The following is a 15026-nucleotide window of genomic DNA, read 5'->3' as shown; positions in this document are numbered from 1 at the left end:
TTAGTCTGGAAAAAAGATTGAAATGGGATTAGATAAATCTCAAATCCCTGAAAAATTATAAAGAAGAGGGAAAGAGACTACTTTCTGTGACCATAGGCGACAGAACTAGGAGTAATGGTCTCAAACAACAGCAGAGTTACATTTTAAATTGGAGATTAGGAAGAACTTTTTGACTATAAGGGTAGTCAAGCAGTAGAATATATTACCTTGGAAAACTCTGGGTTCACCTTCCCTGGGAATTTTTAAGACGAGCTTAGACAAACACTTGGCTGGAATGGTTTTTGACAGGGATGGTCCTACCTTGTGCATGGGGCTGGACTGGATGATTGCATGAGGTGCCTTCCAGTCATAAGTTCCTATGATTTTATATTTTGAACTACATGAGTAGCTGGAAGTAGTAGCAGTAGTCCAGACTTTAGGGGGGGACACAATGCATTTAGCTGATTAAGACACTTTGCTAGGTAACTAAGAACTCATGGTATAAAGAGCTTTGGGTTTCATTTCTGGTCTTGAGTGGGAATGCATACAAGAGATTGTTAGCAACGTATCTGACTTTACAGGTTTGTCAAACAAAACAATATTTTGATTAACATTTAATCATGTTCAACTATACAAAGCAGGATATATGCTGGTTGAAAGTATTAAATATTTTTATTAGACTGATTTTAGTTTAACCTGAATAAAGCCTACACAGTTTAACGACCTGTATTGATATCTAAACCCTGGAGACATGTGATGAAGGAGCTTATGGTTTTGAATACATTTATTACCAAATTAAAAACCATTACTTTTCAAGGGTAGTAAAGATGACCCCTATACTGGATGGTGACTTAAATGTTAATTTTGGTACTAACATTAAACCTTATTAATATTTATTTGGTAACATATGGGCACAAGCGCACAAAACAAGTAGCTATTGCAGAATATCAGTAGCCTATGTTCCTGCAACCTTAAACCTACCTGGTCCTGCATACCTCTTATTTTCTTGACTTTGCATACTAATAAGCTTGCCAAAGGTGGTGGTGAGAGTTCCCTCTATAATGAGTAAAATAAATTATATCCCCAGGCTTCCTCACAGAATTTAGTAGACATTCTTGCATAAAATTCCTCTGTCCTCTTTTTAGAAAAATTCCAAAGCAGAGAAAAAACCCTTGTGAAACAGTTAAGGGTTGTCAAAGCACAAATCACATGAAAATAGGACACTTCTAACAGAAAGGGTCAAGTCAATGTCATTATAGGTGTCCTCACCAGAGAAACCTATAAGAATTAATTATCTCAGTAGCATAACTAATAGGATTAAGGGACAACTGGGGAAGCAGCCCTAGGGGAGTGAGAATGGAAACATATATACCACTTCAGCATCAGCTCATCACAGCCATACTACATCTCTGAGTTATCCTTTGACCTTTATCATGCTATGCTATTCAGATTCATGTAAGATAATGTGTCCTCATAAAAATAATATGATGTGACAGAACTTCCTCCAAACTCAACAAACTCTAAGCTGCACCTTCCTTTTTGTCCATTTTATGTGTAGGCAAATCTGGAGAAGATGTGCCGCACTCTGGAGGACCAGCTTAGTGAGGTTAAGACAAAGGAGGAGGAGCACCAGAGAACAATCAATGACCTCAGTGCTCAAAGAGCGCGTTTACAGACAGAATCAGGTAAGTCACGTACAGGTTTTCAACTAGAAATGTAAATACATGCAAGTGATGTTGGTTCCACCCTGAAAGGCTATTCCATTCTTTGAAAAACAGCTCATTCACGTGGCTGCTGACGCCTTAGGCTAACACTTGTATTCAATTAGTTCTTGCACAGGAAGTTGAGCTATCTGAGTGACTTATTTCCAAAGTAATAGAGAAATCCGGGTTTTCTGTTTGTCATGGAAAAATTCAAAATTTCTCCTTTATAGGAGAAAAAAGTGGGTTTCTCTTTGAAGGCTGGCAATGTTCCAGCCTGTGAGATGCTGCTTGAGGGAGATGCGGGGAGGGCAACTGGAGGCAGATGGCACCACGTGCCATGAACAACTGATGCCTCCTGTGATTGGGGGGGCACCATGGTGGTAAGCAGCAAGCGGGGACCACCTGCAGATGCCAGTGGTAGTGTTGGTGGTTTGGGGGGGGGTGAGGGGGAAGAGGGGCCAGCCGCAAGTGGGGACTGCCCACAGATGCTGGTGGTGGTGTTTGCAGCAATGGGGGTTGGGTGGCGAGCAACGACTGTCTGCAGAAGCCAGGGGCGGCTTTGGTGGTGGCCAGTCTCAGGGGGTTACATGCCCCTCCGTGTACCCTTTACGCATTGCCTGTAGGTGGCAGGGGTGTGTGGAGGGGATGTGTGGGTGGAGGAGGTGAGGGGATGTGGGAGGGGGGCGGGTACCTGCTAGTGGTGGGGGAAAGTGTGTGGGTGCCAGGGCTGAGGTGCCCCTGTCTGAGGCTGCATTCAGTGCTGCCAGTGAGCCCAGCTCTGTGCTGTTGCCAGCAGGGCCCTCCCAGAGGCACTTGCCCCTCCAGCAGGGCAAGGGGATGGGGAGGTCCTTTCAGGGGGGTGGGGAGCTATGTGGCTTCGCCAGAGGCACCATGGCTGGTGCCTGTGCTCACGGGGGCAGGGTGGTCAGGAGACATTGCTGGTGGGGAGTGGGGACTGCCATGGCATGGTCACCTGATGCAAGGTGAGAGCCCCTGCACAGGTCAGAGGGTGCCACAGGCATCCCTTTCTCCTCCCTCCAGGCCATCCTGGGGCCGGACTCACTCTGCTGCCACCTGCATGAACCAGAGCCACCAGAGACACAGCCCCTGTGCTCTGCTTTGTTGCTGCTGTGAAGCATGCCCCTGGTCCTTCCTCCTTCAATGCAGTCCCAGCCCCAGCTGGTGGTATGGGGCAGAATATTGTGCCCCAGCGACTTCTTGTGCCTCCACTTGAGGTGCGCTGAAGGGGGACTATAGGTTTGGAGTGAGGGGCAACAGTTAGGGCAACAGTATGGGCAGAGTCAGGGCACTGACATGAGGGCTGCTCAGTGCCACAAAGCAGTGAGGGGGACAGCAATAGTTGGACTCGCATCCTGGTGAGTGAAGGGAGCAAGAGACAATCTGATTTTGCATGATAAAAAACCCCAAAAAATCAAATGCCAAAATATAAACACACACACACATACATATATATTTATTTTGTTATGATTGAGGAACTGTTAGGCTTCCAAGCTGCTTTAAAATTGTAAATATATCAATAAAACATTGTGCTCATCTGAAACCTGTGTGTGCGTGCATGCATTTTTGTGTGCATAAACAGAGAGAGTGGTGTATCATTCTAATAATTGAAAACCAGGGTTTGGAGCTTTTTTAGTAATAGAATTTGTGATTATTATCAGAGAATTAGATTTTTAAACAGCGAAAACCAGGATCCCTGGTAATAAACAGATCTTCCATGTTCAGTCAATTTCTAGTAAGTTTATTCTATCTGCAAATGTTTCCAGGTGAATTTTCTCGCCAGGTGGAGGAAAAAGATGCTTTGATTTCACAGTTGTCAAGGGGCAAGCAAGCATTTACCCAACAGATTGAGGAATTGAAGAGGCAACTAGAGGAAGAGATAAAGGTGAGGACTTTCCTGACACCCTTGGCTTTGGTGCCAGTCTCTGGCAGTATGGAAGAACCCTTAACCTCCTATAAAATCATAGCACTATATTGACTAGACAAGGAAACAACCTGTTTGGTAAACAGCTTGGGCCTGCCAACAGAATACCCCTCTCTGCAGTATAATGCTGAATGCTTTACTTACTTGCAGCGTTAAATCTGTCATCTACTGAGTTTGATGCTCCTTCTTCAGGGGTAGCGTTCCACAGCCTGGCAGATCTCCCTTTGAGGCTGTTCCCCATGATATTTAGGACTATGTCATTTCTCCAGGCCAAGAATGCGCTGGCACATGGCTTGCAGTCTGCTCGCCATGACTGCGACTTGCTGCGGGAACAATATGAAGAGGAGCAGGAAGCCAAGGGTGAATTGCAACGTTCCTTGTCCAAAGCCAACAGTGAAGTCGCCCAGTGGAGAACCAAATATGAAACTGATGCTATTCAGCGGACAGAGGAGCTGGAAGATGCCAAGTACGGGGTTCAGGATGCATTTTGGGAGGGGCCCTGAAACGGACAAAGACTATCCTTTTGGTGACATGGTTAGAAAATGGCAAACATGTACCTTAAGGTTCAAAAAGCTGAGCAGGCCATGTCCTGCAGACACACTGGGGGCAAATGGATTCCTAGAGTCCATGGATTGTATATGATTTGGGAACAGAATGATTGGGGAGGCCCCGTGGTGTATTTGTACTAGGGTCTCAGACCCCAAGTCACTGGAGTTTGCTCTGGTGAATCCCAGAGCAGCTTCACACAATTCACTTCCTATGTGGGTTCCCTAACACATCTGTGTTTACTGTCTTCCAGGAAGAAGCTTGCTCAGCGTCTGCAGGATGCTGAGGAGCATGTAGAAGCTGTGAACTCCAAATGTGCTTCCCTTGAAAAGACAAAGCAGAGGCTCCAGAATGAAGTGGAGGACCTCATGATTGATGTGGAAAGATCAAATGCTGCCTGTGCAGCACTAGATAAGAAACAAAAGAATTTTGATAAGGTACTTCAGGCTCCAGTCTCTGGGTGAAGAATGTCACATCCTCTAGACAGCTCCACTTTTACTGAACAGGGTCTTCTTGTTCTCAGATTCTGGCAGAATGGAAGCAGAAATATGAGGAAACTCAGGCTGAACTGGAAGCCTCTCTGAAGGAGTCTCGCTCTCTCAGCACCGAGCTTTTTAAGATGAAGAATGCTTATGAGGAATCTTTGGACCATCTTGAAACCCTGAAGCGTGAGAATAAGAACTTGCAACGTAAGTCCTCTCATCTCTTTATTTAACAAGGGCCTTATGGGAAGCTCGTGTACCCACTAGGTCCAGTCTATCTGTGTCTGTAATACTGCTAACCGCCAATTCCCTTGGAAAGTGCCTTCCTCCACTTGCCCTCTGTCTGACTGAGTGCTTTGTCTATAACCCAACAGAGGAGATTTCTGACCTGACGGAGCAAATTGCAGAGGGAGGGAAGGCCATCCATGAGCTGGAGAAAGTGAAGAAGCAGATTGAGCAAGAGAAATCTGAAATCCAGGCTGCTCTGGAGGAAGCAGAGGTATGCATCATATTTCACTGCCTTACAGCTCCAAAGATTCTGGATGCTTTCTATCCTCTTACAAAGCCTGGTGGGAATAATTCAAAAGGATAGGGAAAGACCTGTTTCTCTCACAGTGAACTGAGGAAATCTGTGATGTAGCACTTGTTTGTCTTTTGTGTTCTGGGGGCTGCAGAGTTTGTCTCCATGCAATAACGAGCAAAATATTTATGCTTTAGTGTTTAACAGCATTTGACAGACAAATAATCTTTATATTCTTTTATTAATGAACTTCAGTTGATTAGGGGTGTATATAACCTGACATGTGAGTAAATATTAGAATACTTGGGTTGATCTAATTTAAAGAAAAGGGCCTGGATTTGATGTCAGTCCTTACATACCAAAAGACTTATTACAGATTGTGTGAGATGTAATTGTTTTCCATGTCAAAATGTATAAAGGAGGTTATGCAAACTTTTATCTTGACTGGCTTAGAAAAAAATCAACCTCTATTGATCACAGAGCGGACTAGATGACTAATACAAGTCTCTGTCTTTATTATCTTTATGACTCTATGATTTTTAACAGTTCACTTGTTCTTCTTAAGGCTTCATTAGAGCATGAAGAGGGGAAAATCCTCCGTATCCAACTTGAGCTAAACCAGGTAAAGTCTGATATTGACCGGAGGATTGCTGAAAAAGACGAGGAAATTGACCAGCTCAAGAGAAACCACCTGAGAGTTGTGGAGTCCATGCAGAGCACCCTGGATGCTGAGATTCGGAGCAGAAATGAAGCTCTAAGGCTAAAGAAGAAGATGGAGGGGGATCTGAATGAAATGGAGATCCAGCTGAGCCATGCCAATCGCCAGGCTGCAGAGGCGCAAAAGAATTTAAGAAACACACAATCAGTACTCAAGGTATATTAGAAGAAATACACACAGTTTGAAATGCCTCAGCTTTCCTTTCTTCTTTTTTGTGTGTGTATCAATAGCTCTGCAGCTGTAAGTTACTTTTCACTTTCTACAGGATACCCAGATACACTTGGATGATGCTCTTAGAAGCCAAGAAGACCTGAAAGAGCAGGTGGCAATGGTTGAACGCAGATCTAACTTGATGCAGGCTGAAATTGAAGAGCTGCGGTCAGCTCTGGAACAGACAGAGAGGTCCAGGAAAGTGGCTGAACAAGAACTTCTGGATGCAAGTGAACGTGTGCAGCTCCTGCACACCCAGGTCAGTTTACGTTATTCTATATTTACATTTAGAAGCCACAAAGTAAGTCGGGATCTCTTTCTCCGAGGTGCTGTCCAGAGAATTTTAGGCAGCGCAAGAAGACAAGATAGCCACAGAACTAGATGAATTTTTCAAGGTTCCAAAAAAAGTGTCCTACAGAGCAAGAAATTAGATCCAGCTCTCCTATATTCTGCTCTAAGGACAAAAAAAAAAAAATTGCCTCAACCTTCCTCCTTTTCCAATGATACAAATATGTTATATCCCGTTAAGGAAGGGAGCACTTGGTAACAACTGTATCATTAAAGTCTTTTTTTTTTGTCAGTGAAGTCCCTCTTTGAAAACCCCACACATTGTTTGCCTAACTATACAAAACTACCAGAAAAACTACCGTATGCTTCTTTTTCTGCAAGAAGAGTAAATAAGGTAACTAAAGGTGCTTATACATGTGCTTCAACACGTTCTAATTATCATGCTTTAGCATCACTGCAGTGTCACATGTATAAGCCCCTGCAGTTTTAAAAATGGCCACTGGGGTGCTTTAGCTAAAGCTTATCAAATGAGCTGTAGTTTAACCATCCTTTGGCTATCTTTAATGGCACATGAAATTAATATGCATGATGCTACTGTGTTTTAATTAGAGTGGCTCTCCAAGAACCATGTGGTCAACCAAAGACTGCGGCACTGGTGTCGTCAGGAAGGCTTTGGCTTTCATGACCACAGCCTGCTCTTTGGCGAGAGAGGCAGCGAGCTGCTGGGAAGAGATGGTCTCCACCTCTCTCCCCTGGGGAGGAGGCTCTTCTCAGCCAGACTGGCTGACCTGCTCCACCGGGCTTTAAACTAAGCCCGCTGGGGGACGGGGGGACTACCGCCACTGCTGGCCCGCTGAACAATCCTTGCAAAGCCAGCGGACCATGGCACTCAAGGGAGCCCGCCCCAGCCCTGGTAAAATCTGTGGGCAAGGAAGGAGCCCCCCAGGGGACACTTGCTTGCCTGTACACAAATGCCAGGAGTTTGGGGAATAAGCAGGAGGAGCTCATCCTCCTGCTCAATACAAACAATTACGATGTCATAGGGATCACGGAGACCTGGTGGGACTCCACCCATGACTGGACCACGGGGATAGATGGCTATACCCTGTACAGGAGGGATCGTGTAGAGAAAAGGGGCGGGGGTGTAGCTCTCTATGTTAAGGAAAGCTACGCGTCCCTGCAAGCCGATATTGGTGACCAGGGTGGACGGCTGGAGACCCTCTGGGTTAAAATCCGTGGGGAACACGGCACCGGGGACACAATGGTGGGAGTCTATTACAGACCTCCCACCCAAAGTCCTGAGCTAGACCAGGAGTTTGCCCAGGAACTGGCTGAGGCAGCTTGCTCCAGGACCATGGTTGTCATGGGTGACTTCAATTACCCAGACATCTCGTGGGAGGATCGCTCAGCAAAATCTGAGCGGTCGCAGAGCTTCCTCTCGTGCGTGGATGACCTCTACCTGACTCAAGAAGTCTATGGGCCAACGAGAGGCAAAGCGCTGCTCGACCTGGTGCTGGCTACTGGGGATGACCTAGTCGGTGACCTAGTGATCGATGGGAAGCTGGGTGACAGCAACCACGAGCTGATCACCTTCACCATCCGCCGAAAAGCTGGCAAGTCAGTCAGCAACACGCAAGTCCTTGACTTCAGGAAAGCCGACTTTGACAAGCTCAGGAGGCTTGTCAGTGAGGCCCTAAGGGACTGACCACAGGGAGAGGGGAGTTCAAGAAGAGTGGTTGCTCCTCAAGGGAGCGATCCTCAATGCACAAACTAAGTCTATTCCATCTCGGAGGAAAGGCAGCAAGAGGGGACAGCAGCCCCCCTGGCTCTCCAGGGACCTAGCAGACCTCCTGAGGCTAAAAAGAAAGGCCTACAAAGGATGGAGGATGGGAGTCACCTCCAAGGAGGATTATTCTGCACTGGTCCGGTCCTGTAGGGAGCAGACCAGGAAAGCCAAGGCTGCAACTGAACTCCAGCTAGCTTTGAGCATCAAGGACAATAAAAAGTCCTTTTTCAGATATGTGGGGAGCCGGAGGAAAAGCAGGGGCAACGTTGGACCCCTGCTGAACCAGATGGGGCAACTGACAACTGACGCCCAGGAAAAAGCCAACCTATTAAATAGGTACTTTGCGTCGGTCTTTCATCAGCCCCATGGGACACCCATGCCCGCTACAGGGCCGGGAAGTCCGGGTGAGGGTGATCCCCTGCCCTCCATTAATGCTGACTTTGTGAAGGAACATCTTGAGAAGCTGGATACCTTCAAGTCAGCCGGCCCTGACAATCTTCCCCCCAGGGTACTCAAGGAGCTGGTGAGCATCATAGCCCAGCCTCTAGCGCGGATCTTTGAAAACTCTTGGCGCTCTGGTGTAGTGCCCGAAGACTGGAAGAAGGCCAACGTGGTGCCTATCTTCAAGAAAGGGAGGAAAGTGGATCCGGCTAACTATAGGCCCATCAGCCTGACTTCTATCCCGGGGAAGATCTTAGAAAAGTTTATTAAGGAGGCCATCCTTAATGGACTGGCCGACGCCAACATCTTAAGGGATAGCCAGCACGGGTTTGTTGCGGGTAGGTCTTGCTTGACCAATCTCATTTCCTTCTACGACCAGGTGACCTATCACCTGGACAAGGGAGAAGAGATTGATGTCATATATCTTGACTTCAAAAAAGCCTTCGATCTGGTGTCCCATGATCGTCTCTTGGAGAAACTGGCCAATTGTCGCCTTGGGTCCCCCACGATCCACTGGCTGGAAAATTGGCTCCGGGGTCGGACACAGAGGGTAGTAATTGATGGAAGTCACTCATCGTGGTGTCCTGTGACCAGTGGGGTCCCCCAGGGCTCTGTCCTTGGACCCATACTGTTCAACATCTTCATTAATGATGTGGACACTGGAGTCAGAAGTGGACTGGCCAAGTTCGCCGATGACACCAAACTTTGGGGCAAAGCATCCACACCAGAAGACAGGCGGATGATCCAGGCTGACCTGGACAGGCTCAGCAAGTGGGCGGATGAGAATCTGATGGTGTTCAACGCCGATAAATGCAAGGTTCTCCACCTTGGGAAAAAAAACCCGCAGCATCCTTATAGGCTTGGCAGTGCTATGTTGGCTAGCACTATGGAAGAAAGAGACTTGGGGGTCATCATTGACCACAAGATGAACATGAGCCTGCAATGCGATGCTGTGGCTAGTAAAGCGACCAAAACGCTGGCTTGCATCCATAGATGCTTCTCAAGCAAATCCCGGGACGTCATTCTCCCCCTGTACTCGGCCTTAGTGAGGCCGCAGCTGGAGTACTGCGTCCAGTTTTGGGCTCCACAATTCAAAAAGGATGTGGAGAAGCTTGAGAGAGTCCAGAGAAGAGCCACGCGCATGATCAGAGGTCAGGGAAGCAGACCCTACGATGACAGGCTGAGAGCCCTGGGGCTCTTTAGCCTGGAAAAGCGCAGGCTCAGGGGTGATCTGATGGCCACCTACAAGTTTATCAGGGGTGACCACCAGTATCTAGGGGAACGTTTGTTCACCAGAGCGCCCCAAGGGGTGACGAGGACGAATGGTCACAAACTGCTACAAGATCGTTTCAGGCTGGACATAAGGAAGAATTTCTTTACTGTCCGAGCCCCCAAGGTCTGGAACAGCCTGCCACCGGAGGTTGTTCAAGCGCCTTCATTGAACACCTTCAAGATGAAACTGGATGCTTATCTTGCTGGGATCCTATGACCCCAGCTGACGTCCTGCCCTTTGGGCGGGGGGCTGGACTCGATGATCTTCCGAGGTCCCTTCCAGCCCTAATGTCTATGAAATCTATGAAATCTATGAAGTTAAGATGCTCCCTCTCACCCCAAGCATGTGTCTAGGAACCTTAAAGTTTGTGTTGTATTTTCCAATGTTAATGGTAATATAAATAACCATAGTTCAACCAAGAAGCTTTGGTGGAGACCTGACTACAACAAAGGTGTGTGGGATTTGTCAGAGACTCTGGGAAAATGTTTCTAGAAATTAATGCTCAGAGTATTTACAACAAATGACTGACTAGGTTTCAGTGTCCCACAGTGACAGTTCATTTAGAGGAGAATGCTGCATTCCAAAATCTTATTGGAAATCTCTAAATTAAAGACTAATAGTCACTTAATCCTCTAGATTTGATACACTTGGTCTGACAATAAAAGACATCATTTTATTGTGTTAAACAGAACACCAGCCTGATCAACACCAAGAAGAAGCTGGAAACAGACATTTCACAAATACAGAGTGAAGTAGAAGAGACAATCCAGGAAGCACGCAATGCAGAAGAGAAGGCCAAGAAGGCAATCACCGATGTGAGTTGGAGACATCTGTCCTTGAAGATCATGACTGTTTCCACCTGTAATGCATGATTCTCTGGATTGGTTTTATTTCCTTGCTCGCTAGGCAGCCATGATGGCTGAGGAGTTGAAGAAGGAGCAGGACACAAGTGCCCACCTGGAAAGGATGAAGAAGAACCTTGAGCAGACAGTGAAGGACCTGCAGCACCGTCTGGATGAGGCTGAGCAACTGGCTCTGAAGGGTGGCAAGAAGCAACTCCAGAAACTGGAGGCCAGAGTGTGTACTCCAAAATGTTGTGCATATGTAAGCATTTCCAGTGTTCAGTCATAGGTGAAGTGCTAATGAGGCATTTTCTCATTGCAGGTACGTGAGCTGGAAGCAGAGGTTGAGAATGAACAGAAACGTGGTGCTGATGCTATTAAGGGTGTACGCAAATATGAGAGGAGAGTAAAGGAACTGACCTACCAGGTAAGGAAGGAGTCTTTGCTGACACATTTTTCTCCCATCAGATCAGACTGTTTGCAAGTGGACCTGCAATAGTGGGATTTTATTGTCATTCTCAGACAGTAAAGCAATCAGCAGTAAGTCCATGGGAAAACAAGAGTGTACCAGGAAGGTGTTTGAAAGACAATGTTAGAAATGTTGAGTTGATTACATCCAGGTTTTATGCTTATATTTTATTATGGATGTTCCTTTCACTGTTCATTGGGAAAGAAGCAGGCAGGTAATAGACAAATGAACTAACTCTGTCCCAAAACATATTCTTTCTAGTCTGAGGAGGACCGGAAGAATGTGCTCAGGCTCCAGGATCTAGTTGACAAACTTCAGATGAAAGTGAAGTCTTACAAGAGACAATCTGAGGAGGCTGTAAGTGTCACTTTGTGTTTGGACAAACTCACCTTCTGCTGGAGCAGAAGTTCTGAAGAAGGGTTTTTTGCACCTTCAGCCTTGTCTGAATCTCTCCCAGCCATACAGTTAGTCCAATACCAGATGTCACCCACAAAGATCCTTGTCTCACGAGGTTAACAGCACACTTCCCAGCTGAAGCAAAGGGAACCCTAAATGTGTACAGCTGTTTTCTGTTACCTTTAAATTAACTTTCCAGATTAGAAACTGGTGAGAGCAAGAAGCTCTGTGTTTAGCATTCACATAACAAATGATACTTGGGAGTCAGACAATCAGGACTTTCCCTTTCCCCTCAGCAGTCACAGGCCCACAAGTCCAAGTTGGCCCTGCCACAACTTTGGTTTTCACAACTCTCTCTGTCCGTCCACAGGAGGAGCTATCCAACGTCAACCTCTCCAAGTTCCGCAAGATCCAGCATGAGCTGGAAGAGGCTGAGGAACGGGCTGACATTGCAGAGTCCCAGGTCAACAAACTTCGGGTGAAGACCCGGGAGGTTCATAAGAAGATTGAAGGGGAGGAGTAAGGATGCAGCACAGCTGCAAAGTGATTGACTGTAGAGATGCACAAAATGTGAAACTCTCTGTCACTTCTTTGTGTAATTATTGTTTGTTCTATCCTCAGTGTCCAGAAAATAAAGGATGTAGAGACCTTTGCATACTAAGTATGAGCATTGGCTTTTGAGATTTTTATTAGCTATGCAGTCTTATGGGGACTTATAATATAGAATAGCTGAATCAGACATACACTGAACCTTTTTAATGCTTATCCCTAAATTTTCAGTGACTTATACAGCCTTCAGCTTCTGAAGTCCCATTATTGATTGGATGGATCAATTCTAGCTAACTTTCTCCAAATAAACAAAGGGTATATTCACTTAGACTCCAAATGGAATTTGTCACGGTTTACTTGTTAAACATTGATGGGTTAATGATGGGGCCTATGAACTTTTTTTCTAGCCTATAAAGTAGTTGCTAAAAAATATGGCTCAAGTTCAGTGAAAATTATCTAAAACTTAGGAACAACTTTTACCAAATAATTTAGTTTAGAAGTTTTGCAGGAGGAGGGAAACAGGATGGGTTTCCCTCCTTTTTTCACCTATTACCAAGAAGTTAGAATCTTCACACAGGCTATGGGATACCCAATTTCAAGTCTGTCCTTAGCCTGTGGAGATTGTAGTTATATACTCTATTCTATTACAGAATAGCCTAGCTGCTCAGCTAGAAGTTATAGTGCTATGAGGACTTTCTCATTCTCCTTTAGTGAACTTGTACTGATTTATATAAAATATAGAGTTATCACTGTCCCACACATAGAACAAGAGAAAGAGAAAGAACAAAGGGCTAGGGGCTGATGAGGAGACACTCAAAGTCTATTCCCTTTTCCAGGTGGTAATCCTGGGTATTATGTGACTAACAAAAACATGGCACACAAACAGTCATTATTGGAATATGGATATTGAAGACTACATTGAACGATAGAAATTAATTGGATGTGGTGGAGTAATATAGTACAATAACTATGAAATAGGCTTGAAAGGAAAAAAAAAGATGAAGTGATACATACAATAGAACTAGTTTGGGTCAGAATCATTTTTGGAAAGGATGGCAAAAAATTTCTAATGGAGTAGTGTTAATAGTATAGCTGTGTGAAGCTTCAGTTTGTGGTTCGATTTGGAGAAGATTCGTCCCAAGTTGGAGACTGAATCTCCGAATCTGAATCAAATCGGGAGAAGCTTAAAATTTCCTGAATTGATTCAGAGCCTCCAAATCAATTTGGAAAAGATTCAGAAAAGATTTGGAGGTTCAGAGGTATTCTTTCAGGGAAACAGAAACTGAGAAGAGGAACAGGGAACAGGGGGGGAAGGACTGACATCTCTAGCCAGTGAGTGTGATCTCTCCCTGAGTCCCCTTCCAATCTCAGTGTCTGGGGGAGGGACATAGAAACAGCATATAAACTTCTGTCTGCAGGCTTTTTGTGCATTTTTGAGCTGTTTCTGCCTGAGTGAACAACAATGTCTGAAAGGTACTAGTCTGGCTTGGCTTCCTAGTCCGTTGCCCACTTGCTACTTTTTTGTTCTTAGAAAGGATTGGATAGGATACAGCTTAGCTTTGTTTACTATCTAGAATCCCTTTACTTTACTTATGCCTATCCAATCCATTTATTTCAATTTATATTTGTTCTTGGAGGTTTTTTCCAAAACTTAAAAAAAAAAAAAATCTGTGTTTTCCTTGGCAGTATGATCCACCACTGTGCAGGGAAGCACACATTACACACAAGCACACACATACATCATAGCAGAACAAAAAGTCAGACATTCATAGAAGAAGAAGAAGAGATTATATATCGTTATTAATTATTAATATTATTAGTTATAGTTAGTTACATACAGACTAAAGGCAACCTAGAAGAAGTCAGATAGAGATTCAGATTGAGATTAACACACACAACACAGAAGTCAGAGTCATAGAAGAAGAAAATATATTATTTTAGGTACACAACACAGAACAGTAAACACAACACAGAAGAATAAGGCAGATATTCAGACTACTGTAACACAGAAGTAAGAGTCATAGAAGAAGAAGAGATCAGATTAGATTATATATATTAATTACAGTTACAATCAGACTACAGACTACACAGAAATCAGATAGAGATTCAGACTGAGATTAACACACAACACAAAAGTGAGAATCCTAGAAGAAGAGGAAGATGTATTATTTTAGGTACACAACACAGGACGGTAAACAAACACAACACTAAAGAAGAACTCAGACACAAGACATTAGAGGAAAAGACATATATTATTAGGTAGTTACACACAGAGACACATTTCCAGCACAGGAAAGATTAATATGAAGCATGCTAGAAAGGCATGTGCCAAGTCTTCTGGCAGGGGAGGGAGAGGGAGAGGGTATAGAGGGGGAAGGGGAGAGCTAGAGCTACAAGTCTCCTGCCCCCTGAACATAGACAGATCCTCTTTCCTGGCAGTCATGAGGCTTCTGCTGGCAGGGGAAGCTAGGAGGTGGGAGCAGTATGTGTCCCTGCACCTACACCACCTCCCCTAACTCCAGAAATAGACACCAACAGCAGAGTAACAGTCTCCTCCACCCCACTTTCATCTCCCAGCATGAGCCTCCCAATGCCAGAGGAGGAGCTGGATCTGGAACCAGGGGACCTGAGCACCCTAGCAAAAGAAATTCTGGGGATAAAGGGGGAATTTGACTTTGTGCTCCACACCCCTCAAAGTTCCCTTAAACCCAGGTCTCCTTCTTCAGAAAGCACCTCAGAGGAGGTTGAGGTTGTGGAGGCTCAGGCATGTGGCTAAGCTGAGTCAGCTCCTCCTGCTGTTGTGCCTCAGCCTGCTGAGGAGGGGGATAAGGCAAGAGCTCCACCCTCAACCCAGAAGTGGGGGAGTAGTGTAGTGTGGGATC

The 15026-nt window shown here is 45.3% G+C and overlaps 1 protein-coding gene across 1 annotated transcript in view; it reads left to right on the top strand.

Moving 5' to 3' along the window:
- Nucleotides 1-12256, top strand: part of LOC102571003 (myosin-1B) — a 36000-nt gene extending 23744 nt beyond the window's left edge. The window contains exons 27-39 of the mRNA XM_059732604.1: nucleotides 1538-1664; nucleotides 3467-3585; nucleotides 3894-4090; nucleotides 4424-4607; nucleotides 4694-4859; nucleotides 5027-5151; nucleotides 5738-6046; nucleotides 6156-6359; nucleotides 10578-10703; nucleotides 10795-10965; nucleotides 11053-11157; nucleotides 11461-11556; nucleotides 11966-12256. Coding sequence (XP_059588587.1) covers nucleotides 1538-1664; nucleotides 3467-3585; nucleotides 3894-4090; nucleotides 4424-4607; nucleotides 4694-4859; nucleotides 5027-5151; nucleotides 5738-6046; nucleotides 6156-6359; nucleotides 10578-10703; nucleotides 10795-10965; nucleotides 11053-11157; nucleotides 11461-11556; nucleotides 11966-12118 — 2082 coding nt within the window. The 3' untranslated portion in view covers nucleotides 12119-12256. The remainder of the gene's footprint in view (nucleotides 1-1537; nucleotides 1665-3466; nucleotides 3586-3893; nucleotides 4091-4423; nucleotides 4608-4693; nucleotides 4860-5026; nucleotides 5152-5737; nucleotides 6047-6155; nucleotides 6360-10577; nucleotides 10704-10794; nucleotides 10966-11052; nucleotides 11158-11460; nucleotides 11557-11965) is intronic.
- The last annotated feature ends 2770 nt before the right edge of the window (nucleotides 12257-15026 follow it).

Source organism: Alligator mississippiensis, chromosome 8 (genome assembly GCF_030867095.1).
Source record: "Alligator mississippiensis isolate rAllMis1 chromosome 8, rAllMis1, whole genome shotgun sequence".
Lineage (NCBI taxonomy): Eukaryota > Metazoa > Chordata > Crocodylia > Alligatoridae > Alligator > Alligator mississippiensis.
The sequence above is the reverse complement of the archived record's forward strand: the minus strand, read 5'-3'. Positions and strand labels throughout refer to the sequence as shown.